The 17248-nt window shown below is 41.4% G+C and overlaps 1 protein-coding gene across 3 annotated transcripts; it reads right to left on the reverse strand.

Annotated features, from left to right (window-relative positions):
* Nucleotides 1-252: 252 nt before the first annotated feature.
* ZFYVE21 (zinc finger FYVE-type containing 21) lies at nucleotides 253-16885 on the reverse strand. 3 transcript variants are annotated; one of them, XM_059819786.1, is made up of 8 exons: nucleotides 16855-16885; nucleotides 9460-9510; nucleotides 7598-7766; nucleotides 5753-5828; nucleotides 4957-5048; nucleotides 4056-4109; nucleotides 2399-2541; nucleotides 253-1006 (listed from the first exon to the last, which is right to left on the reverse strand). In XM_059819786.1, exons 2-8 carry the CDS (start codon nucleotides 9496-9498, stop codon nucleotides 971-973), a joined length of 609 nt encoding a protein of 202 aa, XP_059675769.1. In that variant the 5' UTR covers nucleotides 9499-9510; nucleotides 16855-16885; the 3' UTR covers nucleotides 253-970. The 3 variants fall into 3 exon arrangements, with proteins under 3 accessions (XP_059675769.1, XP_059675767.1, XP_059675768.1); XM_059819784.1 differs by lacking the exon at nucleotides 16855-16885 and adding an exon at nucleotides 15700-15831; XM_059819785.1 differs by lacking the exons at nucleotides 4056-4109; nucleotides 16855-16885 and adding an exon at nucleotides 15700-15831.
* Nucleotides 16886-17248: the final 363 nt, after the last annotated feature.

The raw sequence follows: 17248 nt of genomic DNA on the forward strand, positions 1-17248 counted from the left end.
GACAACCAAGTGTGTTTGCATGCTCGTTTACTCCCTTTTTACCAGTGTAGAAGACAGAGGGCAGAAAGACACTTGGCTCAGCATGTGTAGCTGGAGGACTCATCCCAATAGTTGAACCAATTATCAACACTTAAAACTAAAATTAGGGTGCCGTTTATAAAAAGTGAAGTTTCAGAGTTCAGAGTAAAGACCACAGTATCCCTCATTAAAGAAGTTACATACTGTGAAATGAAGTATCACCTCTTTCTTTTTAAATAAGTGAATTAATTTATTCATATTTGTACATTAAATTGTATACAATTTCAGATAGCATTACAGTTAGATTAACAAAAGCTAGTTACCAAAAAGAAAATAGAAAACTAAGAATTATTCTGGAAGCTTATTTATTACAGAAGGAAAGTTTCGTGATCATGTTCCTGTAAGTCCAATTTGGTGATATTTGGTGAAATATTTAGATGTTTAAAATGAAATGTTTAAAAAAAATCAAGTGACTTCTATAAAATCCTATCTAAGGCAGATTTTATTGTACATTGATTTTAAACATTTGGATAGAGGGAAAAACCTGAGATCTATACCCAAAAGCTATTCTCTGCAGAAGAGACGTACACATTTGTTTGCTTTTTGTAGCAAACAGTATATATAATTGTTACTATAAAAGTTGTGCTGTACATTAGCTGTAGTGCAGGTCACTTTCATATTAAGTGCCAATAAAGGCTTAACAAAATATACAAAGTCTTAAAAGGTGAGGCTGTTTAAAGCATTAATTGTATACATATTGCACACTATAGTGAATACTCATGGTTCAAAAAAATACTCACATTGCATTTGCCAGTTCTTACATAGTGAACCACATTGGAATGAGAAAGGGTCAAGAATAGCAAATGTTACCAGCTGTCAAATTAGCAAAAAGTTGAGAGGCAGGTCCATGGCGGCTGGTATCTTCCCTCAAGTGGCCAACAGTTTGCTGTTCTTACTGGTCCCGGGACTCATAAAGAAGTTTTGTTGCCTAACATGAAGACAAAATGTCATTGTGTTAACTGAAGTTTCACTTGCAGCCACCTAACCTCCTTCTGACCCCTCCAAAAATTTCCTTTAAACCCAAGGCTTTAAGTTCTTCCTACGCTATTTTCCTTAGTCTAAGGCATTTAACAGCATTCAGTAACTTTTTGAAATTATTCAAGGTTACTTTAAGTGCAGAACCTGAGGTCACTGAAGATTTTGGATCAACTTACATTTGTTTCTTCCTGGTCAGAAATTACCATTTCTGAATAAAACTGCCTTTGAAAGAGTGAGAAGTAGTATTTCTCAGATTTTGGTTATCTGTCTAAACATATGCAGTAATTCTGTTCTACATTCCTCCTACCTCTTCTGCTTCCCCCTGGCAAAGTTTTGGTGAGGTGTTCCATTTGTTTCAAACTATAGCATCAGCCAACCCCCTGCCACGGGAACAGATGAGCATTCTCTAGCAACAAGTGCTTTTACATGCTGTTAACTAGGACCTCCAAAAACCTCACTGCACTGATCAGCTACTCAAGACTCCTGTTGAAGGAGACACATAGGTGGGGGGAGGGTGTTAAGCTTATCCATAAAATACTGGTTCTCACCATATTTGCAGGAGTTGCATTGCTTGTGAAATATGAGTTAGAACAGGCAAGGAAGTGCTAAATTGTACTCATGCGGCAACACAGAGTTTGAGTGCGCTGTGCTGTACACAAGTTAAATGCTGGGGTTGGGGGTGGCTGGGGAGCTTACCAGTGGTGAAGAAGCAAACAGCCACACACTTGTGTTTGCAGACAGCTTATAAATTACAGTTCTAATTATCAATCAGATGAACAAAGATCCAGAACTAATTGGGGTGGTTTTGTTTTTTGTCTCCCTTAACTTTGACTTATGAAATAATAAACTTCAGTTTCATTAGCCATACAGTGCCTAGCAACAAATGATGAAAGTCTTTCACAGGGTCCTGCCCCCACCCCATTCTTGTTTTCAAAAATCAACAACTTCTTTAAACCTTCATAAAGTAGTAAAAACAATTAGCTGAGTTCAGGTTCAAGAGAGTATTTCACAATGCACATTCTTCAGCGAGTAACAAAAACCTAAAGGAACTTGAAAGTCTAATTCCTACCTCTTTTCACCTAATGACATACATGAGATCTTGGGAAACCCTTTGGTAGTGTGTATCTTCTTCAGATATCCTGAGCATAAAGCTAAAGTCACGTTCACAACAACCATCCATAGCCTCTGTTTTCTTAAGCAACAAGGCCCTGAAATCCTTCAATCAAAAACAGTAATAGAAAGAAAAAAAGACTCCTAAGGCTGCATACTCTCTTTACTGCTACTAAACACCCCATGTAAAGATTTTCTTCAGACTTCTGTAAGTTTTGCGTCCTTTGCTGACCTTATGCATAGCTGCCAGCCAGCTTGCTGACAGCTTCTTGTTACAGCTGAAGTCTTCACTGGCTGTAAATTTCATCTGTGTTAGCTCCTCTGATCCTGGTACCTTATACTGCAGAATCATGCCTACGGCACGAGTATTACCTCCTGAAAAAAGAAATAAAATCTTGAACAGCAACAGGTTTTACCAACTAAGCAACACAACTTCTAGCTAATAAGCATGTTTGAAGAAAACTACCTCATCGCTTAATTCAAAGCGCTAGCAACTGCAGGTGCACTAACTACACCTGCGTTGGAGGAGGTAGTGACCACAGGTGTTAATGCCAGGCAGTGGGATGTGCAGAGTCAATATTGTTTAATTCTCTCTGGCAGACACTGAGGCACAACTTGTATAAGCCATCACGTAAAGCTACTAGCTACACACACTAAGAATACCCTCGTGTTTTAGTATTACCATTCTTCTCTTTAATTAGATGCCATAGTTCCATACAGCAGCCTGCAGTTTGTAAACTGCATTACTAGGGTCCAGTTAGACTGGTATCAAAGAGGGGATCCCTGCTTGATCCGGAGTCTGGCAGAGCAGTCAAAAGTCCCTCCAAACCCAGCAAAGGCTGGAGGGTGGGAAAGATGCTTATGCAAGACTAGATGACAACTGGCAGCATCACTGACGTCCTGAGGGAAGCGAGATGTTTGCATCTCTTTTCCTCTAGCTGCACAGGGGGCAAGATAAACCAAAGCAAAAACACAGAAATTAAATAAAAGCTTTGTTTAGAATAGCACACTGATGCTTTACATAGACTTCATTGGCACTGCTTATTTCCTGAAGTAGTAGAGCATAAACCAAGCCCCAGCAACAGCTCCATCATACAGAGAAGGACACTTTTGCAAACTGTCCGCATGAGAGGGCTCCTGGAGGCCACTACTGTAGTACTCAAGAGCCAAAGACAGATAATCTCGGTCTAAGCAACTTGATCAAAAGCCCGCAAACAGCGTTTCTGAAAGTAGCTATTATCTCCTCTTCCAGGATAAACTGAAATCCAACTTCTTCATCACTTGCTCCCCTGCACCTACATGGTCAGACTAACAGATTAAGGCCCTACTTAGAGATAAACTAGTGGAAATTAAACACCTACAGCCTTGACCAGTTTGCCCATGTCTGGCTTTCCAGGGCATATACTGAGTCAGGCAGAACACACCGTACATAACAAGAGGTCTTATTTCTTTCAAAGATGGACAAAAGCAAGGCATTAATTAACAGTTTATTTATTCAGTGCAAAGCTTTACTGGACAGTACCGTACACAAGAAGTGTATTATTCATTTCTGGTATACACAATTCAGCACACCTCTGCTAAAGTAGGTGATGTATACCACTACAGATACTATTTCTCATCTTCCCTTCTCTCTTCTAGCATGGACAATAGCACATGTGGTCTAAAGAAGGCCTTGAGTATTTTAGTTCTCCTCCAAAAAGTCACAGATCATTCCTTCTCAGTTTATTAAACAGACAGATGGGAAGGAATAGATACATGTCAGATTTGAACATAACTTAAGTTGAACAGCTATAGATCAAGCAAAACAACAGCACTGCAGAGGAAGAAAGATGGGAGGGGGGTCATGACAACATGCTTAGGTGCATCATGCTCAAAGGTACTGGTGATACCTTCAGTAATATGCTGGCTCTCCAGAAGGCTGGTGTAAGTGTGAATATCTTTTTCTACCATCAAGAAGGAAGGCAGGCAGGCAAAAAGATAAAGCAGTCAGAAGAGTAGTGAATAAGGAATTATAGGAGCATTAAGTAACTCAGCAACACGTCTGGTTGATTTGAATACCAAGATAAGTTTATTAAAGTTAACATGCTGCAACAACTGAATATTGCACAGATAGGCTGTCTGATTAGAAAATTCCAGCAGTGACAGAGGTGTTGCTAAAGAACAATTATTAAAATTCCTGACCTTGTTTGTTCTCATTTCAGTGAAATCATATTCAAGGTCATCCTGAAATACTCTAAAATCTGGTAAGAGATGAGGCAGTAAGTAGCTGCCCCCTGATTCAGATGTTACCAGTTTCATTTGGCCACCCCTTCATCTTGAATGAAATTAAGAAACCATAGTTTAATAATTTACTTTTTTCCCCACAGTTTCTCTCTCACTCTCGTCACAATTGTTTGTACCAGTAGAAGAGAAATCCCAGCTGGATTCTGAAATGGAAGCTCCCAAAGACTAACAGTTCCCTCCTATGAGTTTTTGAATCAAGAGATGTTTATATTTAGCCAAAAGAAAAGATCAGAACAGATGATGACCACTTTTACTCAGGTTTATCAAGAAGCTCTCCCATATTAGAGCTCTAAGTTAATTTCTCAGTTCTTAGGTTTTCCCCCAAATCCCAGTAGCCACATGGACAGGGTTCCACACACTGCACTTTCTTCTGAGAGCAGTTGTAACTAACATAGTTACACCTAAGTTACAAATAACCTAGAAATGCACTGTCTAGCTTGAACAATAATTACAACTTCATGTATTTTTTTCTTAATAGTTAATTTGTATTCAATGAAAAAAAATTACCTCCAGGAGTAAATCCCTCTGTAAGGATCTGAACAGTTGAAATCTGTATAATTTCAATTTCATAGTGGCTGTCTCCATCCAAAACCAGGTACCTACATAACAGAAGAAAAACTTTTTTTTTTTGAAAAATGTTTTTTCTACAATATCAAGTACAAATCAAAGGAAAAAACCCACAATCTCTCAGTGACTGTTTATATGTTCTTTGGGGTGGGGAGGGAGAGAAATCAAGCAGGAAAAATGACTTTTCATTGAAGTTCTTCACTTAAAGGAAAAAAAACCAACACAAAACCTATAGTTCAGTTTGCCAAGAGACCCCTTCAAAATATTAAAAGCATTCTTCCAACGTTCTGGGGAAGAAGGGAACAGAGTCTGAAGTGTTCTAGCCAACCAAATTATAGGGATAACCAAATTGAAGCTTTGGCTGTAATGTTAAACAATATGGTGCAGTGTCAGAATCATTCTGAAACAAGCTTTTTTCAGCTGCTACAGATTTTTCCGTGCCCCCTCTTCCTATGATCCCCCTATGAGCTAGCAAAAACACTGTATTCCAGTGGCACTGAGAGGCATTATCAGTGAGTGGAGCTCCAAGATTCTAAGGCATTCTGATCCACACGGCTAGTAAATTCAAACAAACTTACTCCAATAAAGTTGTACCTATCCTTTCAGTCCAATTACTCCCTCCAATATCCTCACAGCATGTTACTCTTATATTTTGTTTAGGTTATCATCTAATAATATAGCTGTAAATGCAACAATAGTATAGTTTACAAGTGCAATTTCTATCAATCTTTCTCACCTCTGATTGTTGGAAAGTCGACAAACCATGAGCTCAGACTTATCAGATGTTCCCAGCGTTACAAAGAACGTAGCACCTGGAAAGAAATGTTTTAGTATTCTAATGCAGAGTTTAGAAAGGAACATTCAAGTATCAGAAAGGATAACTAATTTTTACTTACTGCACCTAAAACACTGAATTGGGTGAATGAAGAGACTAATTGAAATGTTAAACTGATTAACATCAGCAGAACACTGAAGTATAAAAAGCTGATCTTTAATGATCATGCTGTGAATCACAGGACCTTTCACAATTGCTAGGTAATTTCTCCCACATGTTGTAGAAATACAGATGATATCTAAGATGAAGCTTTTAAAAATGAGAACAGATTTGGAGATGGCAAAAATAGGCAATTGAAGACCCTATCTTGTCACCATAATACACACTATTGTTTCAGTATTTAAAAAAAAAATCTGTCAGAAGACTCTAATAGCAGGACGTGACCTTCAGCTCTATGCTTACTAAATAGTAAGACACCACTTTTTCATTACTGAAGGCTAGCTCAGTCTTACTTTTGAGGTCAATGAACTTCAGCCTTCATGTTACGTTTCTTCCTGCTCAAAAGAGTTCCTCTGGCATCAGGGAAGTCATCTTAGCTACACTAGTGAAGTGATTCATAATTTAAAATAAAGCAGACTACATGCCTAACCACTTTATTTCCTCCATGCCTCACACTCCCTGTATTACCTAATCCCAATACTGCTGGTCTGGAAAATGAAAAACATAACAACATACAGCCCTGCCAAATGGTCTGCAATCCATCTCCATAATCCGAACCATGCAGCCTCAGACAGCTTCACCTCGTGTCTATTTCACAATTTTATGCAGTCTCACTGACCCCTCAACATGGACCCCCAGGCTGCTGCTGAATGAGACAGAGAGGCAACAGCAGCAAAACTGCAAAGGACATCACAACCACTATCTCTCTGACTGAGATCTGTGGCTCTCTGTAAATCAAGAACAACTTCAGACTTTAATTGCACAATAGGAATGCAAGCAGGACAAGCTTTTAAAAAAAATCATCAGTTTAAAATACATTATTTAAAACCTCATCTACACCTTCATCTGCAGAGCACAGTGAAGAATGATTTGTGTATTACAGGGATAAGCATATTCCTTTCTGAACGTCGAATCTCCCTAGGAACTTTCTCGCTAATCAGACGTGTGGTTTAGGTTACCGATTATACACATTAGCATCATGCTGAGTTGAGAGCCCATCAAAAGGCAATCACAGAATATTTTAAAAACTGAAGACTCAGCTTTCTTAATGCAATTGGAACACGAATTACTGTATTGCATGTAGTTTTAATACTATGCAAAATCGACCACTCAGGATGATGTGCCATCAGCCATAGCTGTAGGCCATAGACAAGATCAAAGCTCACAGATGAAGCTTGAAACAAGCACTGTATCTGGTTAGAAAATACTAAAATATTCTCTATTGTTAAGTATTTTTCATCCTTATTTAATGTAACAGGAATCTGGCTAAAAGATGCATTATTTTAAGAAAAATGTCAACTGCACACACATCTGTTCTCAGAGGTGCTAAAAATTCCTTTGTCTTTAGTTAAATCATTCTTTGTAAACATTGACTGAAAAGTGAAAACTTCTCTCTAAATAAACAGGTAACACAGAATTATTAACTGGCAAACAAGAAGCACGGCAACAAAAAGTATTTAAAGGAGACAAAGCTGCAGCTTGTTTGACAAGAGGCATTACTCTTGCTGTTTATCACGTTTGTTCAACGCCGCATTTGAATAAATATAAATGAGATCAAACCAGCAAATATATGCATTCAGTCCTTACCATTCATGAGCACTTTAAGCTGTTTGTCATAAAATTCTGTTTCTTTCTGAGAGATGAGGGCACATTCAGCACACTGGCGCACAGGGTCCACAAAGCACATGCGAGGCAGAGGCACTTTTTTACTGCAGCACTTGTCACAGAAGCACTTTCCACATCTTCGGCAGTGATGCTAAGCATGAGAGAACATTTTGTTTATTTATTTTTGTTTCTCAGGTGTGAAACATACCAGTTGAGGGATAGGTAAAGGAAATTTAACTGCTGGAGTGGTAGGAAGAAATATCTGAAGATGGAACACAAAGGACTGAGTATAGTATGAACAACAGCAACTTATTCTCAAGTTTTTCCCATGGAAACTTAAAACCTAAAGCTATTTCTCTATCAGAAATATCAGGCAGCGTTGTACAAATCCAATGAATTTGCAAAACCAGAACTAGTATTGCAATGTGTTTCACAGCTACTAAATCTGCAACAAGTAGCTTGTGCTCCAAATCTCTACTGGGGTGTGACGGTCCCAGCAGGTCTTCCTGATGCAAGTTTACATGTCAGAACAAGTATTCCCAGACAAGCAGGAACTGATTTGTGGCTCAAAGCAAGTTTGAACAGTGATACAAGGAACTGATACACTGCAGTTACGGTCAGTGTTAGGCTTTCCTTCTAAATGTTATGCAAAATTCTCTGGAGTACCTATTTCCCAGGGCTACCTCCATTTACTTCCCAAAGCTAACACAAATAAAATACAGCAGCCTAATGAATTCGTGCTTCTCAATCAAAATGCTCTAACCAACCAACAACCATACTCTTAACCCATCCAACTAAAGGGTAAAACGAGAACTAGTATAAAGTACACTCCATGATTTAGGAATAGTAGGATCACTGACATCCTAATGCTCTTCAGGCCTCCTGAAAATTTAGACCTATCTGGTATAACATACTACTATGTCTGGTTTACAATTTATCCTTCCCTCTCCCTCCAAACAATAAATTAAAAAACATTGACCATGTCAATGCACTACAAGTAGCACTTCCACATCTTTCTTCACTTTCAGAAGCACGTGCTAAGAGACTGTCAATGTAGTTATACAAAGGAATGATATTCCCTGCTAAAAATCATTGCTGGCTTTTTCTGGGAGGCTGCTTCCCTTCTCCATGCAGAAACTCCAGTATCAGCAGAATGTTTCCCAATACTAGTATTCGATACACCAGCACGCATTCCACGGTGACCTGCTAACTTTTATGTAATGAATATAATTTAACTCTAATGTTAGTGTTTTCTCTTCATACAGTGAGCCTACTTACGGCTCACAGCAATCAAGGCAGTTTATACTTTCTACTGTAATCAGAAATTCCCTTTTCCAAACCTGAGATAAATCCTGGTTTAGTTTTAGAACTGAAGGAGAATCTGAGTTTTGGTTCTCTGCATTTTAACAATACAGTTCTTTAATGTAAGATTATAATTCATTACTCCTGAAAACACATTTGCTTACATTTCCACAACTAATTTTATCTCCCAAAACACAACTGAATTAGTTGATTTGGTTTCTGTGTCAATACTGATGTGAGCAGCCCACTCCAGCATGAGTTCCTCTAACTCTTCCTTTGAATGTAAATCCTGTGTGTACCCAGTAATTTGGAAAAACCCTAACTATGTATTACACATTGAGCAACAAGAAAAATTTCAAAGAAACAGAATTAAAATAAAAAGGACCTGTACTCAGAAAAGGCAGAACAGAAAGAAAAACTACTTCAAGTTGCATCAGACTTTGCATGCTATTCTACTGAAATCTTCTACATTTTAAACCAAAAGAAGTCCATATTAGTATTTTGCAACAGTTAAGGCTTTACATTTAATTAATTTCTCTTACCTTTCTAGTTATGAAGTCAAATTTTGTATCACACTGCATACATCTTGGGCACTAGAAAACAGTAGAAATTAAGATTAATCTACAAGATTTCTAAACCTTTAATCCTACTACCATATACGAAGACAGAGCTTTATATTATGCCCTAAAAAGAAACACCTCCAACAACTTTCCATCCTTTATCTTCTCACCATGGATGGTTTTGATTTATTTTAATATTGATGTAGCAAAATAATGCCATCCCCCCATTTGTAAGACAAAAAAAAGCTGCCAAACTTTTCAGCCTAAGGAATACTACTGCATCTTGCCAGCAGTCAAAATTACATTTCAGAAGTACTTATCATGCTTAATTATGTTTGGCTATCAGACAGTTATATATTCCAGAGTCGACTGTTCTTATGTAAGTTGTCATCCTCACTGTATTATACTGTGATGCTCTGTTGACTCTCTAAAACACAGTTTACGTATTTTAATGCTCTCAATACCTACACATTTTTGAAACACGCTAGGAGATACTTGGTTTTCTTCTAAGCCACCAAGACTTAGTTTTTATTCCAGCTACAAAATGTCACTTCCTGAAATATCTCTTTCCTAAAACAAGCTTACACCCACAGTCCTCCCAAAAGAAAAGCCAGAAAAAAAATAGAAGTTTCTCTCTCGCAACTAAGCAGAGTTTAAGGGGTGAGAGTTTTGATTTTCTAAACTAGCAGAAGTGATCAGTGACTGTTGCAACAATTAAGATTTTCTACACAGAAAGTCACCTACCAAAGGGCTGATACTCAGCACTTAGATCACTAGATTTTCACCAAGACTTTATGTATTTGTATGCACCATATCGAAAACCACTCTCCAATTGCTTATAAAGCTATTTTTCTTAGATTTGCAAATATTAATGCAAAATTATGCCTGACATCTGAATCAGGAGAACACAGTTAGATTCTGTAGTAGTCTAGAAACCTAACTCTTCAAACCAGACTACAGCAGAATGTCATGTTAAAAACATGCCCTAAGCTGAGCAGGTGCTATTTGCTAAGCACCAGTAATCACTGCCTTTAATTAACACATTTCAATACTTAACCTTTTATCTTCTATAAATTCCTTCAGGTTACAACAGCTTTTGTTGTCTATTTTGGCGATTTTTGCTTCAGCAGACACCCAATCACTGTCACAAGTTCAATAACTATAGCCAAGAAAATATTACAGCAGCTAAATTAAAAATTCTCTAGAAACTTTTCATGTTCTTTTGAAGTACCAGCTTGTTAACAATTTGCAACAGTTTATATGAAGTGTTCCCACGTCTAAACAAAACTTTAACAAATTAGAGAGTAACTGCCATCATTGTAATGGAACATAAATAGCTACTTGCAATATTTGTTACAATAAGCTATCGGTTTCTAAATCCCACACAAAAGAAAACTAGAAGTGTTCCTGTATTGTTTCAAACAGTGTACTGATTTAAGGCATCCAACTACCTCTTCTCTCAATGGCTGTAGAAAAGCTTATTCTAACATTCACTGATGAATAACCTTCAGCATAAAGCAACTCCAGCATTCCCCAGGTTTCATCTCTGCAACAAGTAGTACTCTACAGCTAATACCACATTTTACTCTACACTGATCTTGATTTAGTGTTTTAATTTTTGACATCTGTAGTTTAATAGCTTGTCTGGGAGCAGGACCTGGCAAGAATTTTAGTACACTTTGAATTTACCAGGAGTCTAACTAGTTTTCTTAATGAAAACTTTTTTTTTTTGTCAGAAATTAGAAAGCATAAGCCACAAACTAGGGAAAAAACCTGCTCATCTAAATACTGTCCTAAATAGATTTCATACACAATGTTACGCTAAACATACAAGTTGCTTTTCAGGAAGGAACAAATTTATCCATTCTCTCTTATTTAATACAAACTCTACAGAAAAACATTTCTTAATTCCAAACCTATCATGATAACACTGCCTGATACATACAGCAGTCATAAATAAACCACAAGAAAAATGGCCTATGGTAGCAGGCACTGCAGAATGGGATTTTCCTACAAAAAAGTTCTAACACAAGTAGGCTGAATACACTACTTCAAGGCACTTCTGCTTTAAGTAACTAAAATCAAGCAAACCATTTGTAAAATATGAACTTCTACTTTGCCTGGGAAAAGATGGCAATTGAAAAACATCTTGAAAGGTGAAGTCTTCCTATTCATCCACATGCTGACATAATTAGAGTGCATGAATACTGAATTAAGCTTTATAGTTTTAAGGGCTTTTCTCATCACATTTACAGAGAAGAAAGCATGATGCTTGAGTTACTTTTTGTGTCCTCAAGACACAGGCTTTTCAAAACTACTGCAAATCTTAGTTTTTTGGAAAGTGGAAACAAAAAGATATGAAACAAGAAATAAAATTAAAATGCATGTCATTAATATATTAATTTCACATACAATCAACATACCACTAATACTATTATCAGATTACTTCATATAGCAAGAGGAAAATGGAAGAACATCCAACAGTTGTTGGATCTTGTTATTAATTTAGAAATACTGAGAGCTAGTTCATTACAAATAGAGTGGAACTTCTCATGCATTTGCTGAAGTGTGATAACGAATTTGCACAATACTTTGGACCCAGCCAGAGGTGAGAATACCGTAGATGAACAGGAAGCTATAGTTACACTTCATACGCTTTATTTGCACATACAATAACAAAGCGATTCAAGAAGTGATGCAAGGTAACACCTGGTTGAACTTGTCAACGCAGTGAACTTCTGCAAATGTGGAAGTTCAGAAGCTCGTCAAATCACACCTTGTAACATGCCTGACCAAAACAGCTGATGCCAGAGTGGAAAACAACACAATGCAAACATGCAGCAGATACAGCTTATGATGCTTTCTGATATTACAATTGTACAGGGCCAATTCACGGGCTGAGCTACACGAGTTTGCCAGCAGTCCAAGCGCAGCTCTGTCACACAACTCGTGCAGACTCTGAGAGCCTGAGCCAACAGAGGACCCAGCTGCATAAAGCTCCGTTCCCTCCCGCAGTGATCCCGGAGCCCCAGGGAATCACTGTGACCGCATCCGTATGCTCGCATCTGTACGCTCCTCTCGCACAACCCAGCTCTGAGGCATGCAGTGTTCCTCAGCCACATAAAGATCTGGTACACAGCTGGATGTCATGAGGTTTGGCCACCTCTGCATTCGAGCATACAAATTTTACTCAATTTCTAGTCCAAGATTTCCTTAATAGGAACATCATCAGTTGAGTTCTAGTGATTAAGAAATTCTAGGTTAGACAAGGCACGTGCAGTGACCAACATTTTAAGCTCTGTCTCAAGTTTAATGATGCTCAGCACAAATTTTCATTTATCCACCCCAACTCATTATTTATATTAGTAATAAGACTACCAAAAAGAAAGTTGTCCATAGTCCTGCTTCAGCCTTACACGTTAAACTCCCCAAAATAACTGATATTTCAAGACTGTACAATCTTCTGACATAAAATTAAAAAACTGAAATACATTTCAATGTTATATAAGTTTAGCAAAACTACTCACTGCCATAACTTTTAGGTAGCTTTACTTTTTAAAAATAAGCCAGTAGAAATTTCCTGCAGAAGAAAAATAAAGCTACTGAATTGGTGAGTGTTCCTGGCTACACAGCAGAAGCCAGCATATTTGAAGAGCCAGATCAATGTTTGGTAATACCAGCCTCTTCTCTCGGACAAACAAAACATGTTTTTTACTTATTTTACTGAAATAAGCTAAATCAACACCTGACACAGTATCATCAAGTGTTCCTGTAGAACACTTTCTCAGTGGTGGTTTTTTTTTTTTTTTTACACTTTTCTCATTTATGTAGTTAGTACTAGATAACACTGTCTCTTTAAATTTCATTTTATTAATAAAACCATGGGGTTTACAAGCTTCCCTGTATATCATGTACCTGCTTTATTTAGGGAAAAGTTTGTAAAGTATTTGATAAACGTTAACCAAATGGATGTTAGAATTTCAATACACTTTGACTTAAAGAAATAGAGTAAAATAACTTTTTATAAAAATAACTACATGCAAGATTAAGAATATGAATTAATAAATGCATTTAAAATGTTTGCCTATAATACACTTCCTCTCAATTGCAAGTATCACTGAGCTTGATACAAAGGCAACATTCAGTCACAAATAAACATCAGCCTATTGACCAACAGACTACAAGGGGAAAGTTGAATTTTCAGGAGAATGAATACCTGCAGTACAACTGTAATATAGAATTCAAACTAACAACACACATCAGATTGATGTATCTAAAATGTAGAGCCTTCATTCTTAAATATATCTAATTAGTTTAAATAAATCCTATCACAATTCTCAAACAACCATTAGTTAAATGAAGATGGTACTATGCATCAGACTGAGTTAGAAGTACCTTACTTTTTTCAATGAAACTAGTCTGCTATAATCGAGGTTACACAAATTATATCCACTGATGATGATGATGCCAGGAAGCAGGTTTCCAGATGGCACAGGTCAGTGCACACAGGGCACAGCAAGTCACCTACGCAGCAAAAGTAGACTCCACGCAACACAAAGAGAAACCGCTTACACAACAACTGCTCAGACTTTGCTACATGCTCCCTGATAAATACACACCCCACCTGCAACACACCCAGCGCACCACACCACATATGGTGCCAGCTGGGTAGGAGCCCCAGGAGCTGAGCACTGATACCTTCAAATGACACTCAGCTCCAGCCACTGAAAATTTTGTCTTCTTTACACTTCATATAAGACAGATAACCAGTCGCTACTGAGGACAGGGAGGACTGGTTTTTTTATTCTCTAAGTATGGAAGAGAATAACTTGAGAAAACTCCCACATGGTATTTTAACAAACTGCGTGTTTAAAGTAAGTTGAAAAAGTCACTTTCCAAAAAAGGGTTGTTATTTTGGACAACACCAGCAACTGACTTACTAGCCATGCACCTTAGGAGAGTAAAGGTTAGCCTCAGCTGCCTGAGCTGCAGAAGCTGTGCTAGCAGAGTGAGTCTCCAGTATTACTACTTTTACACAGACCTTTTTGCCTCAGGACATAGCAGGTAGGGGCAAAATTTTCTTCCTTGTTCCTAACCATAGCGTTCCCATACAAAACAGACTAACCACGTCAGTATCTGGCAAGGAACGGCTTGGTTTAATGACTCCTTGCTTAAATTCATACTGGCTCATCAAAAATAAATCTTAATTCCAGTCACATTTAAATGCATTAGCACGTATCCGCACCACAGAATGCTGGCCATAAATAAATAAACAAACAATTGTTTCTAAGTTGTATTAGCATCTAGCTGTAGGGACTGGTAACAAATAATGCGTATTACATGAACTTTAGTGTAACATCATGATCACATAGCTTACTTGAAAAGCATTTAAAGGCAGAGTTGACTGAAATGGTCCAAGTTATTTGATACTTGTTTAACACGAAGAACACCCACACTGGGGGCCAGAGGGCTATTCTAACTTAGCCTTATTGCCTTAGTACTTCGTATCTCTTTCTTTAATCAACGTAGTCTTCAGAATTACGAGAATGCTTCACTAAACGTTAATGCTGCATAGCTCGCTACGCTTTTAACTCATTAAGTTCCTCACTAACTTTGGTGACAGGGCCACGCATCCCTGCAGAACGAGTGGCGGTCCCATCCTTTTCAGCCCAATAATCTAAGCGAAATAAAGAACTTTGGTTTACAACTGAAAAACCGCACCGGGGCGAGCCCGATCCGCGGCCCGTCAGTTGGCGAGGAGAGGCGGGGGGAGCCGAGCCTGCCTGCCGCTCCCCAGCACCGGGCGGGCGGGCCAGCTCCCCGAAGGCGCCGCAAGCCCCGCCGGCTGGCGCGGCCCCCCGCGCGCGTCCCGGCGGCCGGCTGGCACCCTCCGAGCTGCAAAGGGCCCCCCGGCCGCTCCGACCACCGCCGCGCCCCGGCGGGCAGCGACGGCGGAGGGAGGTGCCGGGAAACGGGGACGCGCCAGAAAGGGGAAGAAGCGCGATCTCAACCCTCGGCTCCCGGCCCCGGGGGCCGGTCGCGGCCAGGCGAAGCGTGTCCCGGCCACCCGCGGGGCAGCGGCCTCTGAGGCGGCGAGGACCCCGCGGGCACCCGGCCGCCGCGGGGAGCCGCTGGGGCGCGCGAGCGGGGGCTGTCCCCGCGCAGGGGAGCCCCCCCCCCCGCCCGGGGTGAAAGGGCGGCGCCCACCGCCCCTACCGATACCTCCTTGTCAGGCACCCAGGGCGGCTCGTCCAAGCCGAAGGGGCTGCGGGCAGAGCGGTGCTCGGGCACCATGCGCAGCCCGCTGGGCGAGCGCACCAGCTTCTTGGCGTCACGGGCCTCGCAGCCCGACATCTTCCCCCTCAAACTCCGCCACCGCTATTCACTCCCTCGGGACTGGCGGCGCCGCTACCCAATGGCCGCCTGGGCCCTTCCAAACGGGCACGGCGCGAGGCCAATGGAAAGCAGCGAGCCGCCAGTCCCCGCCCACCCGCTCCAGACGCCCAATAGAACACTGGCTCTGGACTTCTAAGCCAATCCCGTATCGCTTGGGGTTTAAGGCTGGCATGTTATTCCTTCCCCACCCCTTTGGGCGCGCGAGGCGCATGCGGAACGGGAATTGCCGGCTCCGCAACCCGGAAACGAAGGGCGTGCGCGCCTCCGTCACGCCCCCGTATTCCGCGTTCGAGGAAGCGTGATAGCCAATCAGCGAGTAGGGCCGCGTAGGGGGTGGACTCAGCTGGCCTCGGCCTTGAGGAGCGGCCTCTGCGGGGGCTCTGCTGCGGCTGGTGGGGGAGCGCCTGCCCTGAGGGGGCCCATCAAGCCGCTCGCGCCAGTAGTGGCGAACGCTCCTCTCATCCGCCGCTCCCCGTCCAGCCCCGCGGAAGAGATCATTACCGGAACGAAAAGTGTCCCGCCCGCTCCTTGAGCAGCGCCCTGCCATTGGCTGTCCTGCCGGAGCGGTCGCTTTGAGGAGTTTTGATTGGCCTGCGGCTAGCAACGTCACAGGCAAGCTGCTCGCCGATTGGCTACGACTCTTTGCGGCGGCTCTGGCGCGGGGTTCGTAACGGGGGTGAGGGCGGTGTGGCGGCCCTGCGCCCAGGCCCCGGTCCCTGGGGCGGGAGGGGGTCTCTGAGGCGGTGTCCCTCTCGCGGTGTGCCTCTGCCGCCAGCCGCGCTCTGGGCCGCGCCGAAGGCTCCCGTGAGGGCGCCGGCTGCGGCGAGGCGGCTCCTGGCAGGGCCGGGGAGCTGCGGGACTGGTGGTGTGGTGTGGCGGGGCGGGCCCGGCTGCTCTGCCCGCGCCCCCCTCCCCCCCCCCCCCCGCCCCGGAGTCCCTCACCCTCTGACTAACGGGCCGCGGAGGGGTGCTGCTGCTCACCTTTCTCTGTGCCAGGGTGGGCTGTGGTGGACCCTGGAGGCCTCTGTCGGTGTCTTGTCCGTGGGACACGCCTGGCTTTCCACTAATTGGCTCCTGAGGAGTTCCCTCTCTTCCCAGTGCCTCAAAGAGTGGCTGCAACGGAGTGGCTTCGTGTGGGTGGAGTGTACGAAATGGTGTGGAGACCTTCCAGTCAAAGGTCGTCATAATCATGATTAATTTCAGTAAGTTTCGGCTTCTAACTCTTGTCAGAATGTTGCTTTAAATAGGTGTTGCTTAAAAATAATAGTTTCTTCTCCTGCATTTGTTCTGTTACCAGGATCCATGGCAACTTCTCCTCCCCCATCTTAAAAGAGGGATTGTTCATTAAGTCATATATTCTTACATAACCTTTACG

Source organism: Gavia stellata, chromosome 7, assembly GCF_030936135.1.
Source record: "Gavia stellata isolate bGavSte3 chromosome 7, bGavSte3.hap2, whole genome shotgun sequence".
Taxonomy (NCBI): domain Eukaryota; kingdom Metazoa; phylum Chordata; class Aves; order Gaviiformes; family Gaviidae; genus Gavia; species Gavia stellata.

Coding starts and splice junctions, on each gene's coding strand:
- ZFYVE21 (XM_059819784.1), bottom strand. CDS start 15,831: ATGTCGGGCTGCGAGGCCCGTGACGCCAAGAAGCTGGTGCGCTCGCCC. Junction 9,511..15,699: donor CCTGGGTGCCTGACAAGGAG/GTATCGGTAGGG, acceptor ACTGTTTTCTAG/TGCCCAAGATGTATGCAGTG. Junction 5,829..7,597: donor GCTTAAAGTGCTCATGAATG/GTAAGGACTGAA, acceptor ATTTCTTTCCAG/GTGCTACGTTCTTTGTAACG.